Source organism: Chlamydotis macqueenii, chromosome 1, assembly GCF_036417535.1.
Source record: "Chlamydotis macqueenii isolate bChlMac1 chromosome 1, bChlMac1.mat, whole genome shotgun sequence".
NCBI lineage: Eukaryota > Metazoa > Chordata > Aves > Otidiformes > Otididae > Chlamydotis > Chlamydotis macqueenii.
The window spans coordinates 188,198,955-188,218,313 of NC_141556.1; the positions used below are offsets into that span (position 1 = coordinate 188,198,955).

At 39.1% G+C, this 19,359-nt stretch overlaps 1 protein-coding gene across 1 annotated transcript in view; it reads right to left on the reverse strand.

Moving 5' to 3' along the window:
- Window positions 1-19,359, reverse strand: part of FREM2 (FRAS1 related extracellular matrix 2) — a 136,549-nt gene that overhangs the window by 15,582 nt on the left and 101,608 nt on the right. Inside the window, exons 10-16 of the mRNA XM_086742026.1 lie at window positions 18,753-18,917; window positions 18,496-18,678; window positions 15,976-16,106; window positions 14,906-15,064; window positions 13,723-14,026; window positions 9,390-9,521; window positions 8,433-8,764 (exon numbers count right to left, since the gene is read on the reverse strand). Of these exons, the coding sequence (XP_086598152.1) occupies window positions 8,433-8,764; window positions 9,390-9,521; window positions 13,723-14,026; window positions 14,906-15,064; window positions 15,976-16,106; window positions 18,496-18,678; window positions 18,753-18,917 (1,406 nt within the window). The remainder of the gene's footprint in view (window positions 1-8,432; window positions 8,765-9,389; window positions 9,522-13,722; window positions 14,027-14,905; window positions 15,065-15,975; window positions 16,107-18,495; window positions 18,679-18,752; window positions 18,918-19,359) is intronic.

Genomic DNA, 19,359 nt, shown 5'->3' on the forward strand with positions numbered 1-19,359 from the left:
TTTTTGTTCTATATCTGCATGTTGTACAATAAGAATTAGACACTGCAGACAAAGATCTGAAATTCAGTTTGTTTATGAGGATGAGACAAAGGTATGTGGAAGCAGATTTAATGTATGTTCACTATCCTCTTGAAAAGAACCATATATAATGCTTACTGATAATGTAAAGGAGGACTGGAATATCACACAGGGATAATTTAATGACCTTGAGGACTAAAAAATAGAAGTGAGATGAAATGTTATAGCATAATGTATAATGTAATAGAAACTAGCGACAGGGATTTCTGGTAGAAATGAAAGACATTGGTTAGAAACAACAGAAGGGAAAAATGATTTTGGTATGTGAGTTGATCACATCATAACTATGACCTTCCTACCGTCTCCATGTGATATGATCCTAAGATAAACTGAGGAATGGGGTGGAAATTAGAAGCATGCATACCATTATACAGAGCACTAGTGAGAGCTTATCTGGAACAGCTTTGATCATCCATGCTTGAAAAAGTCTAATTTGCATTGTAGAAAAAGAAATAACATAATCACAGGAATGGCAAAACTATCTGATGAGAAGAGATAAAAATAGCTGGGCTGTTTAGCCTGGTATAACAAAGGCTGAAAGGGAATACGAATGCTGTCTATACACGTGTCAAGAGATGAACAGCGAGAGGAAGGGCTGCTGCTGCTGAAAGATGGTGCTGACAAGGGAACAAACAGGCATAAGATGGCCATGACAAATACAGCCTAGAAATCAGAAGAATTTCTAGCCCTCAGTGTGGTGGCATTAAACAAGAATAGCGAGGTCATGAAATCCTAATAGTTTTAAGATCAAGTTTACTAGTATTGGAACCACTTTATATGGAGAGTTAAGGCAGTGGCCTGGACTGAGTGATACACAAAACCCCTTCTAGTTCAGTATCTTATGCCACATCAGTTTTAAAAAAAGTTCTTTCAAAGCTTTTATTGATTTTCAAGTACAAGATAGTATCGGCTCTTCATGTACACTGTACACAAAGTAATCCATTAATGGATTACTTCAATAGTTTGTTGTTGGGGTTTAGTCCGAGTCACCACAGAGTTTCTCGCTCACTCTCCCCCTCCCCATCGTGATGGAGGAGAGAAATGGGAAGAAATGAAAACTCGTGGGTTAAGATAAAGACAGTTTAATAGAATAGCAAAGGAAAACTACAATAATAACAGAATATAAGGATATTAAGATATACAAAATGAACAACATACGTTTTCTCACCACCTGATGTCCCAATGACCGATACGGCCAGTCCCGATCAGCGATCATGGAAATGAAACTGAGCAGCAAGCAAAGGAACAAAAGCGAGCCAGCAAGGCAGAGAGAGTGATGGCAGCAAGCGAGAGATGGATGGATGCCCCCACCATGGGCAACCTCCATTTATATACTGAGCATGATGTTTATGGCATGGAATACTCTCTTTGGCCAGTTTGGGTCAATTATTCTGTCTATCTTTCTCCCAGCTCCCTGCACCTGCACATCAGTGAGACCTGGAAAGCTGGACAGTGTCCTTGGTCTCATTAACAACACCTCATAACATCAGAGTATTTATCAACATTCTTCACATACAAAATCCAAAACACACCACTACTGAGAGGAAAATTAACTCCATCCCTGGTGAAACCAGGACAGTTGTAAAGGGGTTTCTCGCCTGCATTCAACGGGAGCATAGTGTTAGTGAGCTCGACTCATTTGTACTGGTGGAAATCTAGCAGTAGGATCCTTTCTGGGGATGAAACACTACTCCTTTGCCATAAATTACCATTGTTCTGTGGGAAAATCTGAAACCATAGTGCCAAAGAATTGTCTCAGTTTCTAGGATCCTAGAAGGTTCTCCTCTTTAAGCAAAACCCATAAGAGATCTCTGGGCAGTAGGGTTGCTTGCCCCAGCCTGGGAATTTATTCACGTACTTATGAATATCTGTGTGCTTCCATCACTATAGCCCTTATATATGATTCATGGCATGTAGGGAGAGGAAGGAGTTCTTGCTAAACCAGCTGATGGAGTTTTTATGCACAAAACCCCTTCTTCAGACACTCATGGACTTGCAGGTGTGGAGGAAAACCGACAATACTAATAGGCAGAGAGTTCCTGAATAAATAGTTCTTCCTCTCATAACAAAGAATTAAAACTTAGAAGGGCCTCTCATTTCTTACTGAAAAGGAAAATATCATGAGGGGAAAATTACTCTTCAGTATGCAGAACAGAAAAATCTTAAGAAACTCTATATGAGAGGATCTTTCTGATAAAGTAAAAAGTAAAAAGAAAAAAAGAGGAAATTAACTGCAGAGGAAAACTGTGTTCGAGTAAGTGAGCAGAACCCCCCAACAAATGAATTGATGGAATGTGTAATGCAGATGGAGGAGTCCTACTTCTCTAGCCCTCTTAATAATGACATTGAGGCAAACATGAGAAAACATTCTCTCCATTGACTTATCTTTCTTTCCCAGCACTGCTTGCAAAACCTATTGAAAGTAGCCAGCTGTTCATATTTTATCTCAGTGTGACACTGATGAAACCAAAATGGTAACTTAGAACTGTGTAAGTGTAGGATCAGCTTAATTACTGTGGAGAGACAGAACAGGTGCATTATGTGTCTATGCATCCTATGCACAGGAGACTTTAGAAGTTGTACTGAACAACTTATATCCATTAACATTACTTTTATACCATAAGAAGTGTAGGATCACACAGGAGGTATGACTTTTAGCCTTGTGATACCAGGAGAGAAATACAGAATAGAGCCACACTCGAGCTAAATTGGGAAAACTGTGTCTAATATTCTGTGGCAATGTCAGGTCTGGAGATCCTGAGAACATGGAAGACAAAAATCCAAGCAGGGAACAGACTGTTACAGTTAGTATCTGAAAAAATTTAGATCACATATCATTCAAACAGTGCATCCCAAAATTCGTATGTGTGAGGGAAGAACATGATTTATACTGGATATAGATATAAGAAGTAGAGGTTCATACATTTTCTTTGCAAGATAAATTATTACAGAGCATAAGGTTTATTTTTGAACACTGACAATTCCCATTTAGAGACTTAGGCAATACTAATGGGACTTTCTATAGGTGTTCTTCTTTTGTTCCCCTTTCTGATGCAAACTGTCAAACTTAATTAAGTAAAAAAAACCCAAACATAATTAGTTTGAGAATCTGTCATGTAACAAGCAAGAATATTGAAAAAAAATATTTTCAGTTAAGGCTTTGGGGTATGGACTCTGTTCTACATTTATACTGTACTTTATTTATCTGCCTTACATTTCCAGAGGGCAGAATTTGGCAATGTGTGTGGGTGCACTGTTAGAACTGATAAAATCAGAATTAGAAATTAGAAATTACACAAATTCATGTTTTATATTGTCTCTCCCAATGAAACAGACTTTTCATCAAGACTGTGTTTTTGTTCTCCAAATTACTCTAAGCCTCAATTGTTTTTAATTGTATTTACTCACTATGTCTGTGAATTTGAGTCACACAAACTTAACAATGTTATCAATTAACTGTTTACACAATAACAACATGGTAAAGCTAAGATTTGGCCCCAGAAGGCATGCAGCCAGGTAGGTCACAGGTAAAATGCAAAGCAGATTTGTTTAAAGAAGCCTGAATGGAGAGGAAAATGTAATACAGCCTTGAAATGCCAGCTCCTCAAAATGTTTAATCTCTGAGTTTGTTACACAGCTGGTATATTAACTTTATAGTAGAGTTTTTTCTTCACAGCACTTACTAAATGCATATGCTTGCAGCTGGAGAAAAAAAAGGATTGACTGTTAATGAGCCTCCATGTTAAGGGAACAGAAGTTGCATGGTTTTCTTAAATTTGAGTGTGGTGACTGAACTAAACATAAAAATCTGAAATTAGACATTTCTGTCTATTTGCATTTTAGAGCATCTAGTTAGAGTTTCAGAAAAGCTGACTTTTCCCCTTAAAGTATGATTTTGGGAAAACTAGAACTAGTAAAGCTGGAAATACACCGTTCCTGTGTAATAAAAAACCTCTGCAAGCTGCCTCATAAAAGTTGCAGCAATACATTAATGATTTTAAAAGCTGTTTTCCAAACACCTCAGTGCCATAACACATGTAGCATAGATGTGAACTGAACATACTGGAAGAGAGACATTTGAAGTTTTGTCCAGAAATAATTGTTTTGTTAGAGAACAAAACAAACTGTTAATCTGTACTCAATTACAGTAGTTTCAAGGTGTCAGTCTGTACATTTAAGTATTTTAATATACGTTCTTCACCTTCTTGTTTCTGTCAAAGACTTGCTTAACTAGTTGTTGTTAATAAAATTTGTTTGAATGGTAATTTCCTTGCTTCCTTATGCCAAGTCTGGCAACGGACTGGAACTAGGGAAAAAGCCACATCCACATATAAATACTTGGCGAGAAACACACACAAGCCTTCAGATGCCAAACTGTCTAGCTACAGCAAACAGTTATAACAGTAGGAAATGAGATCAAATGATACTTCACACTCTATCAAATAAGTCTAGGCCAACACTTCAATATACACTTTATTAAAGGAGAGTCACTTGCTTGGTTTTCACTGTTTCATTTTTTAACTTCCTTTCAAAAATATCTGTCATTGTTCTAGCACCTGCGTCTTGAGAATGTGAGACGTCTGTCATACTTGACTCTCACAATGTTCCCATGAAGTAAAGTCCAACCTTCATTAGACATTCATATATTCATTATACTCGCCCATACAGCTGGGCGAGTTCCACATTTTTAAGGCCTATACATATCCAAAGACAGACATTGAATTTTAGGCTGTGACTGCAGGTTGTCCAAAAGAAAACCGTTGCTGCTAATTGTCAAAGTTGACCTTAACTTTAACCACAACAGAGCTATAATCCAAATGAATTAGCTCAATTTAAAGAGGAGTAGGTCTTTATTTAAATACAAGTTTCTGAAGTTGCATATCTAAAGCCATATTTAGATACATAAATGACTGATTTGTCGGATGTGGTAAATATGGGCAGACCTCAGGAACAAAGCGACAAGCTGTATACTGAAAGGAGTGCTGCATCTAACTCACGCAGGGTTTGCTCATGCACAGAGTAATTGAGAAAGAGAATGGGTCACAAGCAAAAGGTCTCAAAGGGGAAAAAAAGAAAACCAAGACCTTCTCTGTATGTATTATGACAGTTCATGAGTTCATGGGAACTGGCTAAGACAGCTGCAGCCTGCAGCAAACCCTAGGAGCACTGCCAGAAGAACTATGCCAGCTGCAGGTCTCCCACCTCACTTCTTGCTGACTGTAGCTCATCTTCTTCCCCTACCCTAGGAGGAGCTCCATAAGTGAACGTCCACATCACGCAAGATATTGCCAGTTGTGTTTGTGAAATCTCTCTGTCTGAATCAACAGTGCTCTCTTTGTTTGACCATACAGGTACTGGAGAGCTAGAATCAAGGAACAGAAATTTGAGTTTAAGGATCTAGCCCAAGTATCTGGTAAATTCCAGCTATTAAATTTGCAGTGGTAGCAGGATGTGGTAAGAAGGTTTTTGTTACTTATCTCTTCTGTCTGTATAACAGAACTTAAGCTTCCTTTGTGTGCTAAAAAAAATGGTGAAAACCATAACTGCCAGCTTTCCTCTCACAGAGGAGGATTATTAATTGTTCACTGAAGAAGAAAAAAACAACAATGGTGACAACCACAGAGATAGGGCACTGACTGCCTCCCCTCTCAGCTGGAGGGGGTCATGTGAAGATAAAGACCAAACTTATAGAAGAATTAAATGGAGGTGGGGGAAACAGGGAGGGCAGTGAAGCGCATACTGTCTGTGGGGCAATGCTCCACTGCTAGAAGTAATTCAGCTTGATATTTCACTTAACACACTGGAACCTTTCAGCTACCACCTACAAGGCACTAAAGGATGACTCCAGCTGCAGTTTCATGGCTCTCATAGCTCATCTTCAGCCCTCTCCGCTTTTAAATGAGGGATCTTACCTAAAGTACATAAGGCTTCCAGAGCTTAAACCAAGTACAGGACTCTTCCTTGGCCACATTAGCATTTACGCATGTCCTCCACAACCGAAAATACAGGTTCTTTTCATTTACTAAAGTATAGAGTGCTGCTTATTTTCTCCTCTGTTTATATCTATATGGACATACATAGGTTTTATTTAGAAACACATGTGTCTAAACTAGCTATTCAGACTTTTCTCTAAAGGAGACAAAGGTATTTCAAATGGAAAGGATTCAAACCAACTCTTTCTTCATCTTCACCGGGGCAGCGGTTGCTTGTGTGGGTCACAGGATCAGAGGGCAGCTGCTTGGCAGCTGTGTGTGCTTGTGCACTTATGATTGCACTGTGTGGGAAATAACATATGTTTGTATATTGCATAGGCATAAGGAAATAGACAAAGGAATGATGAGTTCAAGAAATGAAATAATTCTAGGAACAGTGAAGACTACTGTCATTTTTATCTCATGGGAATGTGTAAGGTTTACATCCCACACTTGCATGCCTTCCCCTTCCCTCTGACAGGTTCATGGTTCCAGTGGAATGTGCCTGTAGGAGGATCTGCTTGCACCAGAGGAACAACCTCACACAGCTGCACTGACGGTGAGCTTCCAACATCAAGGCAGAGACCTTGAGCTGGTCACTGTAACAGACTAGGAAGCAGGACAGATGACATCACACTGAGATGACATATCCATCAAGGTCTTTGTATCTAAGAAGGACAGAAGTTTCATTTTGTTCTAATCTTATACTTTAGAGAGTATATAATCTCTACTGTTTAAACGGTCAGAATATTAGGAAGTTAACCAAGGGCTAAAGAGAGCCTGGTGCAATTTCTTGTCCAGTAAATTGACTGTATGATCACCTGTGAACACCCACAGAGTAAAGTGGGCTTTAGGTATGTAAGTATAAAAGAAAAAAAGAAAAATCAGGTTATCTGACTGGATATCTATATGTCCATTGGCACTCATGCTTTTAGTACTACAATAGCTTTGATTTGCACATGCCCGTAAGTTTCTTTGGGTAACGTTACACTTTTTTTTCTTATCTGTTAAGGCCTCATGTCATTTGGGACTGACAAAGTAAGGATTTGGGCATACAAGAGTACTGAGGTCTGATAAGCAGATGGGTGCATGGCAAAATGAACACCTGTTAAAAAGCAGAGCAATTATGGTCATTTCACACAGTGGCCTCATCCCTTCCACAGTGGCTCAATGCGTAAGGTCAGTGAACCAGGAAGTGAGTTGGCTTTACCACAGTTATGCTACAGATGGACTTCTCTGGAACGAGGTACTGCATTTCCAGTCCTTCTTCCATCCTACAGGATTATTCTCCAAAGGGACTTTCTGTATCATGAAGGATTGATCTTCATAGCTATAGCTTTTTTACTCCAGAGTCTGAGTGAAATCAGACAGGTTTATGTAGTAGTTATACAAGAAATTTAAAATGAGGGTGGTGAAATACTGGATGAGGTTGCCCAGAGAGGTGGTAGATGCCCCATCCCTGGAAACACTCAAGGCCAGGTTGGATGGGGCTCTGAGCAACCTGATCTGATTGAAGATGCCCCTGCTCCTTGCAGGGGAGTGCGATTAGATGACCTTTAAAGGTCCCTTCCAACCCAAACTACTCTATGATTCTATGAAGACCTAGGGATTAACATCACTGTCACCGCACCAGCAGAAATGCAGCACCCTTTTGCTTCCACATTATTACGGATTTCTAGAAACAATTTTCCAAAGGACACATGAAGATCTTTCCAATGACTTTGTTTTAACCTTCCCCCCAATCACTTTCACAGCGCTGTTCTTCAGCCGTTCCATACTGGTAGCTTCTCTTTACTTCCTGACCAAAGAATTTTCTGCTGGGTAACGTGAGACCACTATGATGTCTGCACTGGTGGGTCTTGTTACACTGTGAGCAAAAGATTTGCAGAGTTGAGCAGCTGGTAGGACACTGCAGTCCATTCTTATCAGCAAGAAGGCTCTTCACAATTTTTTCAAACTCCATTTTAAGATAAGCCATGATTAATACTAAATAGTCCAGTACTACCAATGTGCTAAAAGGAATCCTTTAGAAGGCTTTCATTCTAAGAAAAGACTAAGGTGGCTCACTATACAGTAAAAGTGTGATTGGTTTGTCCTAAAGTATTTCAAAACTGTACTGGGAGAAAATCATAACAATTTTAATTTAAACTAAATTATTCCCTTAATTTCAACCCAATAAGTATTTCATATACAGCATTATAGTACTTAATGGACATTGATAGCTGTAAGGAATAAGCTGGCCTGAGAGGAAGCCTATTTTTTGTCAAGAAAAAAACCAACACTTTTCAACTAAATTAATTCTAAACTCACTTATTTCTAGCATAGATGCATTATAAGATGTATTTTAAGTACACAGTACAAAATCAAGTTATAGTTTCATACCTGTCCATCTGTCCCAATGGTGCCTCCACAATCTGTGAGGAGCTCAGACATGTCATAATAGCTGACAAACTCCCACAGACAGGCTTCCAGATTCAGATTGCGGTAGAAGCGTAAGGTATTGAAGCCTCTAATTGTTGGGCTGTATTGATAGGGAATGGTCTCTCCAATCACATCTGGATTTTTGGTGGCATCAGTCAAGAAACCATGGTGGGTCTTCACTTCTGTGTAATCCAACAAGTTGGAGCATTTATGGTTTCCAACTCTAGTTCCATCAGGGCTAAGTGTCAGCTCAAAGTTGGAGAGCTCTCTTGTAGAAATAACAGGGAGCATGCCTAAAAACACATTAATTTATATCACTATCACTAATTTCACTGGTTAGAGTTGCTTAATTTAGACAAAGTTTGTTAAACACTAAGCATATTATGCAACGCTTCTGTATTTTGTACTTATAGTAATTAACATACTTCAGAAGTCAAAGAAAGATGATATGTTAAGTGTGTATGAGAATGTTATCCACAATAATTATGCCTTTATACTACAAAATGACAGATAAAATATTTAAAATTTCTAACATTTTTCAATCAGGATTTTCTGTGAATTTTTCAGAAGGAGATAGAATTGAACGGTTTTATATTTTTTTAATAAATACATTCTTCCTCGGTATATCTCTACAGGCTTCAAAGGAGTTTCACAAAGTGCAGGTCTAGCCCAATTTATGTAAACTATACAATTAATGTGGAAACACTTAATCGTTGCATCAAAGACTACGTATCAATACAGTATCTTATGCACTTTTTTGCAAATTGCATTTGTACATTCATCCCATTTTTCACTGGTCCCACATGTTAAAAGATTATAATATGATTTTGGATATTTAAAATAACATGACTAATAAAATAGCTCAAATAACAGCTTCTTGTATGAGTTCTCTCAACTTCACCACTGATTTTATCATACCATCAATATGTGGCATGGTGACTGTCAATTTGATGAGGTTGGCATAATCAGGATCTTCTGGACCAGTATAGCGCAATTTGGCAGAGAACGGTTCTGCTCCAACTACTCCTGACACACGAGGTTGACAAAGACCTAATGGAAAAAAAAAAGAGAAAGAAACTTTATGTCCAGAGTAAATAATCTATACTTTCTCTTGCATTATTTTTAGATGCAATTTTTTCCACTATAAGTTTCCAAAACTTATGTTGCCAAGCCACTGGCCATCATATTTGAGAAATCGTGGCAGTCTGGTGAGGTCCCCGATGACTGGAAGAGAGGGAACATAACCCCAATTTTTAAAAAGGGGAATAAGGAAGACCCAGGTAACTACAGGCCGGTCAGCCTCACCTCTGTGCCTGGCAAGGTCATGGAGCAGATTCTCCTGGAAACCATGCTAAGGCACATGGAGAGAAGGAGGTGATTGGTGACAGCCAACATGGCTTCACCAAGGGCAGATCATGCCTGACCAATTTAGTGGCCTTCTATGACGGGGTCACAACATCCTTCTCTCTAAACTAGAGAGGCATGGGTTTGATGGACGGACCACTCGGTGGATAAGGAGTTGGCCGGATGGCCACACTCAGAGAGTGGTGGTCAACGGCTCGATGTCCAGGTGGAGACCGGTCACGAGTGGCGTCCCTCAAGGGTCCGTGTTGGGCCCGGCCCTGTTCAACATCTTTGTTGGCGACATAGATAGTGGGATAGAGTGCACCCTCAGCAAGTTCGCCGATGACACCAAGCTGTGTGGTGCCGTCGACAGGCTGGAAGGGAGGGATGCCATCCAGAGGGACCTTGGCAGGCTGGAGAGCTGGGCCCGTGCCAACCTCATGAAGTTCAACCAGGCCAAGTGCAAGGTCCTGCTCCTGGGTCATGGCAATCCCAGGCACAAATACAGGCTGGGCGGGGAATGGAACGAAAGCAGCCCTGAGGAGAACGACTTGGGAGTGCTGGTGGACAAGAAGCTCAACATGAGCCGGCAATGGGCACTTGCAGCCCAGAAGGCCAACCGCATCCTGGGCTGCATCAAGAGGAGCGTGGCCAGCAGGTTGAGGGAGGTGATTCTCCCCCTCTACTCTGCCCTGGTGAGACCCCACCTGGAGTACTCTGTCCAGTTCTGGAGCCCCCAACACAAGAAGGACATGGACCAGTTGGAGAAGGTCCAGAGGAGGGCCATGAAGATGATAAGAGGGCTGGAGCACCTTTCCTATGAGGACAGGCTGAGAGAGTTGGGGTTGTTCAGCCTGGAGAAGAGAAGGCTCCAGGGAGACCTTATAGTGGTCTTCCAGTACCTCAAGGGGGCCTACAAGAAAGATGGGGAGAGGCTGTTCAGTAGGGCCTGTTGTGATAGGACGAGGGGTAATGGTTTTAAAATAGACGGGGGTAGATTTAGATTAGAAATTAGGAAAAAATTTTTTACAATGTGAGTTGTAGAACACTGGAACAGGTTGCCCAGAGAGGTGGTGGATGCCGTATCCCTGGAAATGTTCAAGGCCAGGCTGGATGAGGCTCTGAGCAACTTGATCTAGTCGGGGATGTCCCTGCTCCTTGCAGGGGGGTTGGACTAGATGACCTTTGAAGGTCCCTTCCAACTCTAACCATTCTATGATTCTATGATTCTGTAAAACAAGAAGAATTTTCTGGAATGACAGGTAATTGCTTTGGGCAGCATTTACCAGAGGTTTGCACAGGAATTTATGCAAAAGAGGATTCAAACAGAAATAATTACTTGATCAACTGGATCATATTTTCAAAACCAGGTGATGATACTGCACCTGTACATTTTCAGTTGTACATGTCAACCGTACTTGCAGAGTTAAACGTTAAGAGCCATACTTTCTTATAGAAGTCCTCAGAAGTATATGCTTTAATTTTTCCCACTGCCTTAAACATATACATAGCTTTACAGAAGATACCTGATCAGTTTTGGCACTGGATTGGGGTGTGGAGGTGTGGACCTATATATATGCCTTCATAGGACTCTATGAGCCTTCTGCTCTATTAGTGATCAAAATGTGATTGGAATAATTGTGTCATAAACTAATTTTAGTTGGAAAGGATGTCTAGAAATACCGTGCTCAAAGCAGAGTCAGCTTCAAAGTTAGATCACGTTGCTCAGTGCCTTGAGCAGTTGAGTATCAAATTTCTCCATGGATGGAGAACCTATAAGTTCTTTTCGCAATCCATTCCAGGGTTAGTTCAGTCTGCTCCAGTATTAGTCCTGGCTTGCAAGATCAGAAGATTAGGTTTGTAATCATATAATCTGACATACATGTAAGTTCCAGTTGCATGGCTCAATGCAGAAGTGTCTGCATTCTGGCCACAAGAATCATAGCATCCTGTCATGTGATGGCCAAAGGATCACAAGGCCCTTTAAGAAAGAAAGCAGCAGAAGTGGAAAATCAGAACGCTTCCCTTTGACCGCATTCTGCTTTTTGCTAATTCCTGAGGGATTACAAGAAAAGAGGAGGCAGGGCTGTCCTCTTGGGAGAAATTATTGGTTCTGGTGGACCTCATCTGGCCCAGTGGCTCCAAGTTGGAAACTTCTGGCATGAGGAAACAAAGTTTCTCTTCTGCACACAATAGTTTCGTTGGGTTTTTTTTTTGGTTTGGTTGGTTGGTTGGTTTTGGTTTTTTTTTGTTTGTTTGTTTTGTTTTTTTCTCAAATCCAAGATGTACTAAAGAGGCTACATACAATTTTTTGCACAATGTAACTTAGTTTTGAAAATTTGGTCTATGCACAGGAGGTCAAGCATCCTCAAGGTTAAAATATTTAGGATTTTGGCAGGTTACTTTGATCACTGCACTTCCTTCAAAATAGCATCAAACAACTTCCTTTATATTGTTCATGATCTTCAGCATTATTGGCTTCCACATCACAAGTTAGCTCAGGTACTGTAAGTAGTATATGCATGACAATTCAGTCCTGAGCATGAGCTAATTAGCCCTGCTAATTTGTCAAGCGTAATCCAAAGAATGCATTATAACACTAACATAGCCAGTGTGTTTCACATAACCAAACTAGCTCAGCCAGCACAGGTTGTTTGCCTTTAACAAGCACTACACTGCACCTTGTAGACAATATCCTTAGACAGAGTCCTCTTTAGGGTGTAGGATTCCTGACAGCACAAACAAAGGTGATTTGAGCCTGCAGTCAAAATGTGGAATAAAGGACAGAGGTAAATTAAAGCCCTAACTTAGTAGAAAAGAAAATGTTTTGATTAAAATATTTAGTTGGAAAGGCCAAGGAAATTGAAATGATATTGCAAATTAACAATCATGTAATTTATTATCTACTGTAAGATCTCACAAAAACCAGAAGACTTAATGGAGCTACAAAAGCAGTAGAGACGACACAAAGAACGCAAAATGGCTGCAGAAAGGTAATAAAATGGAGAGTTGGACTAGATGACCTTTATAGGTCACTTCCAACCTTAATGATTCTATGAAAATACAATGTTTTGTAATCTACCTTGACTGCTGATAATTACTCATTCTCCATGGTATACATTAAACCAAAGTATCTGTGATTTCTACAACAAAACAGCATATGCTATCAGACTGTACTTGTGTGCATGCCTGTTCTCCACCTCTGCTTCATAATGTTATTCAGTATGAGTTTCATGAAAACAGTTGGCTGGGTAAAGGAGGTAGACTAAAGTAACTCTGCTGGCTAAGAGAATGCAGCATCAGTTCAGTATTGATTAGGTATCAGAGAAACAGAGAGAGACAAAGAGAGTATCAGAGAAAGGAGGATGATTAATATTATGAAAATTTCAACCATGAAAACAAATTTGTCTATGCCGTTATTGGACATCAGTTGCTTTAGTCCTTAGTCAAGGAAGAAACTGATTCTTAGGTGTCCAGTGAGGCCTGAATGCCCAATGAAGCTTTTCTTTTGGCTAAGCATTCATAATAGCAGTCCTATGTGTATTCTCCATTGTCTAGTAGGAGCTGAGATTGTACTGCAACATTACTACAGCTGAATTCAAAAGCCAACAGAAACCAGGATTCATTAATTCCAATATACATCATATACTGTTCTCCTGAATATACAAGTTTGCTATGTGGGTAACTATTTAAAGACCTGGAGAACTAGCAAAGATGAAAACTATCTTCTTTAGAATTCTCTTCTGTGTAAAGAAGAGAGTTTTTGCACCACCTCTGTGAACAACAGAAAAAAAGCTGAGTGAGACTGTAACATTAAAACACTTCATCAGATCATCAGATTTTGTTAGGATGGAATTTGGAATCCAAAAGAGGTCTGGGTGTTATGCAATAGGTGACGATGTCTTACCTTCTGATGTGCTTATAGTTACAATAGGACTCAAAAGCTCAAGACCCTCATTTCCATCTGAATTCACAGCACGAGCTGCACACTGGACACGAGAACCGGCTTGAAAGTAAATGGAGTCAAGTGTAATCATCTTGGAGGAAGTGAAGAAAGTATCAAAGTCAACCTCCTTCATGGGGCTAGTCACACCATCAGGACCAGTGGGTGCACTCACAAGCCACCGGTATTGTGTCAGAGTGTTATTGATGTTCTCACTGGCACATATTGAACCAGTCTTTTCAAAGTCTTCATATTTAGGATTGCACGCCTGCAGAAGAAGGTAGATATGTTAAAAATTTATTTGCTTCATGGCAAAGGAATTTTAATTCATCAAGAGTCACAAAACTCAACAACATAGAACCAATAACTCTAGTGAATCTCTTAAGAAATTACCGTATTTTGACAGTGATGCTTTTAACATTGCTATGGTAGATTTAAAAGGCAGATTTAAATATGCTTATTGAAATTAAAAAAAAAAATAAATTATGGTTTACTGGTGAAAACCTAACATAGTTATGAAGGCACAAACTACAATTCCACATGCTACTTTAACTTAAATTTCACCCTTTGATCTAATTCTGCAAGTATACTTTGCACTTCAAGATTTCTTTTGTTTTTTTTATTTAGAAGAAGCATTCAAGACATGATCCATTCCTGTGCAAAATGGTGTGAGAAATAAACTGAAGATACAGGTGGACCAAAACCTTCCTCAATGCATATGAATATTCATGCAAACCTTTCAGTTGCAAAATTACAATGAAAGAAGCCTGTAGTACTTCAACAAACAGGACTCATTTTTCAGTCTGTGACACTCATTGAAAACAATGGCTCATCTGTTGTCTCCAGTGATTTTAACTCTGCAAATTAAGGCAAGACAATGCAGGAAATAGTAAGGTCATGCAATCATAGATATTGTGTGAGTATTAAACTACTCTTAGTGATGAACAAGTGAAACATCTTTCTATGTTTTTTGTCCTCCTGAAAATGGGTCTGCAATCTAGACAGATTAGCTCTTAGGATAGTTCTAGCTTGAAATCATGTGAGAGTCACAGCAATATGGATTGATATTGAGTGCCTAAAATCCAATTGCTCCTTTGAACAACATTCTTACACTGACTTTGTTCCATCTTTCCACAGAGATACTCACTGTGATACAGATGACAGGATAGCCAGCTATGGGACTGGTTCTGTCTTTTGCTCTAGAAGTATCATCATATATCAAAAGGGATGCAACTTGAGGGACAGAGGGAAAGGTGACATCTGCCATGCTGTTCATTTCCTCAATGTAAACAATGGCCTTGGCTGTCTGACAATGAAAAGGCAGAAAAGGTCTCTGTGAACATTTAAATAAACAAGAGAATTCAAGCTGGACCTCGACCAGAATACGTCAAGCCTTTGAAACATTGTCCCAAAACAAGTTCTGAAACCTCAGCTGGATGAGCGATTGAGGAAGGGTTAAGGTACTGGAAAGTAGATTGCAGACTACAAAAGCAAGAGATAAATTGATTTTTTTTTTTCTTTTCAGAACACTGAAGATACTAGACTCTTTAACCTCTTGTATCCCAGCTTTCTTGATATATACTTCAGTATTCTGGTAGAACTCTAATGTGCACTGTATGCTTTAACACCTGCTGGCAATAGGGTGTTTGTCATCAGCAAAGCCTGTCTCTGCTGCCCGGCTACCTGAAGTCAGACTACATATGGTGTGATATGGATGAAGGGGCCAAAGAGTTTGAAGAACATTTTATGCAGTATCAGAGGAATATTCTGTCTATATTTCAAGTATGTATGATATAATGCTAAATAACAAGAACGTGTGGCTACTGCAATTCACACAACAAGAATAATATTAACATGGTTTGGACAGCAGAAGTTGTATTTCACCTGATTGCTCTTTTTACAGCATAGAGATTATATTGTATCACCAGCCAATGTTTCCAAGAGGACATCAGTTTTTAGGACTGATTCTATGAAGAGAATATGTCTGGAATATTTTGAAGATTTCAGTTCTACATAAGCACTCATTGTCTCTATGACCCCATGAACCTTACTGCCTTGCCAACAAACTGTTCTGAGTAGGTGCTGCAGTGTCAGATGGGATGATCCTCTTTGTCCAAGATGGTGTGTATAAAGCTTAAAAGAAGAGTAAAGCTATGAGACAGAAAGCAAGCAGGTCTATTTACCAGATTTTGTTGTTGAGGGTTTTGCATGAGTTACCTGTATTTCTGCGACCATGTTCTCATCAGGCTTCAGGTGAACAGTGAAGGCTTCTCTCATCTCCCTTACTCCATCAAAGAGAACTTCAATCTCCACAAAATGCTGTGTTTCACCCTCCTTAAACTCAATTTCTAAAAACATAATGAGACACTTAAAAATAAATCAATTGTTCATAACAAGTTGTAATTCCAGGCCCAGCCATGAAAGATGGTGGTTAATACTCACTTTTCCAATCACAGATGTTCATCTTTTTAGTTTAACCTATTTGATGCTAAAAATAATAATAATGAATAGCAGTAGACACATGCAGAAATCACTGAAAATTATGTATTATCATAATCAAGAGAGATCTGCAAAGACCAGGATTTAGTCTAATATAACTTAATATTTTGAAAATTATCTGTGACTAATTATTGCATAAATGTTGGTAACATATATGAATGACTAAAAGACTAAAGAATTTAAAATAAAAAGTATTGTCAGTGATTACTCAAACAAAATGCATTTTAATAGAACGGCATACACCAAAAATAAGACATAAAGCCACAGTTACACATAGTGGTATTGTATTTTGAAAAGCATTGCCTCTGAAAAAGCTTCTGAGGTCAATGACGTAAGTTCAGTCTTAGCTGACAGTTAGAAGAGTACTGTGATTCTTGGATGTGTTAACTACTAAAGGAAGCACAAGTACAGAAATTATTTAACATTTGTGTATGCAATGAGTGAGAGTGATACTAAAATAGTAGGTGAGTTTCTACTATCCTTATTTTTTAAAGCATGTCAAATTAACTGAAGATAGCACAGAAATGACCAACAGAAACGGAGGACCAGAAAAAGAAAAAAGACTTGCAGAAAATGATATTATGATTAGTATATTGAAACACCATCACAGACAAAAAAATACCAGGTGCTAAAGGGCTATGCTCTCTGAAGGGACAGGCACAGTAAGCAGTAGTGGATGAGAGCTGAAGTGTATATGGGAAATAAGGCACAGACTATAAGGAGCGATAGGGACTGGTCAGAGAAGCAAATCACAAAAAGAAACACTCGTCCTCTCCGATGCCTTCAAACTAAGACTGGATACTCTTTCTGAAAGATATACTTGCTCTAACCAAAAGTTATTTGGCTTAGTACAGAAGTAACTAGTGGAAACTGGGAGAATCTTGCAATCCACAGTGAGTCTGATTAAGTGATCTAATGATTCTTCCAACCTTCAGTGTTATTAAGCCATTAAAATACTCTTTGTGGTAATAAACAAGCTGTGACAGAGCTAAGAATTTTACTGAATTTTAGTTTGTCACACTTCCTTCAGACAACCCAGTTAGGGATGTGGGGTTTGTGCCCATGGCTGAATAGGCAGGCTCCCTAAACCCACAGATGTTCTGAAACCTGTGGGGAAATCCTGCAGACCACAGACCTTTCTCAAAGGCTTCTGGGCAGAGGCCCAGAGCCTCTTGTTCTACAGTAGCATTTTTCCCTGGAAAACTCTGCTCCCATGAGCTGTCGATGCACAGCAGGGAGAGGGTAAGCAAGGCAATGAGTACAGGTAATGCGTGCAGGATAAGTATTAGCTAACACTGAAAATTCCTGTGTTTTTCAGGAGGAAAGTGCAGAACTCTAAAATGCAGGAGGCAAAGTGACTGGAATTAGCAAGTTCTGGGCTGATTATTTTCTTACTGCCTACAATTTTTCTCTTCAAATATCACTAGTGGGAAATGCCTTTTCTTCTATGGAATTTGAAGATGGCCCAATGTTGTTCCTGGATGTTAAAAAATAAGTCCTATCTTTCAGCTGGATTGGACATCAAAATAGTTAATCCAAAACTGTGAAAACACTCCAAAACTGTGATAACACTCCAGCAATGAATGATTAATCTTGAAACACAGATTAGTATCATGTATTATCATAAACTTCAGAAAAAAAAAAAAACCCTCTATTGGTCATTCACTAAACCCATGTGAGTAGGCTATTACTAGAAAGAAGTTTATCAGCTAAGAAATTTCTCATTCTATTGCACACCTTCTCTCCTCATTCATTACTAGTGAGGAGCAGTGGGAAGTGAATTGTAGAGATATAGAAAGAAAGCTTAATTATTATGAAAGAAACAGAAATAGATATTAATTCCTACATAGAGCAAAAGCCATTAGCTTGCTTAATTGCTTATGAAACAACTACACAATCATATCCTATGAGTAGATGTTTCTGCAGAGTAATGGTATTACACTTTGCAAATGTTACTAGAGTGGCACTCACACATTTCTTCCACAGTTACTTGAGCTATAGATGTTTTCAAAGTAGTCACAATTCTTTTGTAAATATCTTCACTGATATCTAGTATTCCAAGAGCAACATGGCTGCTGCACACTACATGGGATCATGTCCATACTGACTTTGAATGGCAAAAGGTATTAATGGATGTAGTTGCAAAGTATTCATAAAGTTATTTCATTTTTCAAACAGTAGTTACAGTCATGAATAAAACCAAATAGTAGGATGTGATAATCATCTGAATGATCCTACCTTCTGATATAGGGTGATAGTCTTCTCCAGAAGTAGCAGATCCATCCTTTGTATGAACTCTCACGACAGAAACCTTGGAAGTGTCTCCCAGTCGCAGCACTGGGATTTTTACAACTGCTACTTGCCTTGTGTCCTTTGGTTCACTCACACTAAATTTGGTCTCACCAAACTTAATAATAGCCTCTGTAATTAGAAGAAAAATGTTTTCAGAGTGCACAAATGGGCTTCCAAAAGCCAATAACAACAAAATTACTTACTGTCTGCATCATCTCGAATCTTTATCAGGGTCTCATTTTGTTCACCAATAGAGGCACCAAAGGAAGAATCACTTCTTGGAGTGCCAAGAACCAGACGTAGTTCTTCCTCTTCTTCATGGAAAGTATCGTCCATAAGCACCAGTGTGCAAGGCTTCTCAGTTTCACCTGCAATCATTCTGAAGGTAATATCATGCAGAACTTAGCTGTTCTTTGCTCTATTACAGCACTTCTCTCCAAGCTCAAGGAACCACAGGCTGCTTCTGCTGGCCAAGGCATCTACCTTGACATCATATAAGTTAATGAGCAATGATAATAGTGAAAGTAGAATTAGTAAGCACTGCCTTTCTATGGAAGCTCACTACTTGCATGAAATCTCCCATTTTGACACTTCTCTAAGACAAGTTTCTATTGGCATAGCCACTTTGCATGTATTGTTCCTTTTGTTTTATCTTAGAATAAAATACTCTTTTTCAGTGACCTCCCCCGCAGTGTATTTTTAAAAAATAAATGCTTGCACAAGGAAGTAGAGTAATAGAAACTTTATCTAATTCTAATGGTAATTTTGTCCTGGAGTTTTTATTTCAAGGATTTCAGGCCTTTTTGAGAC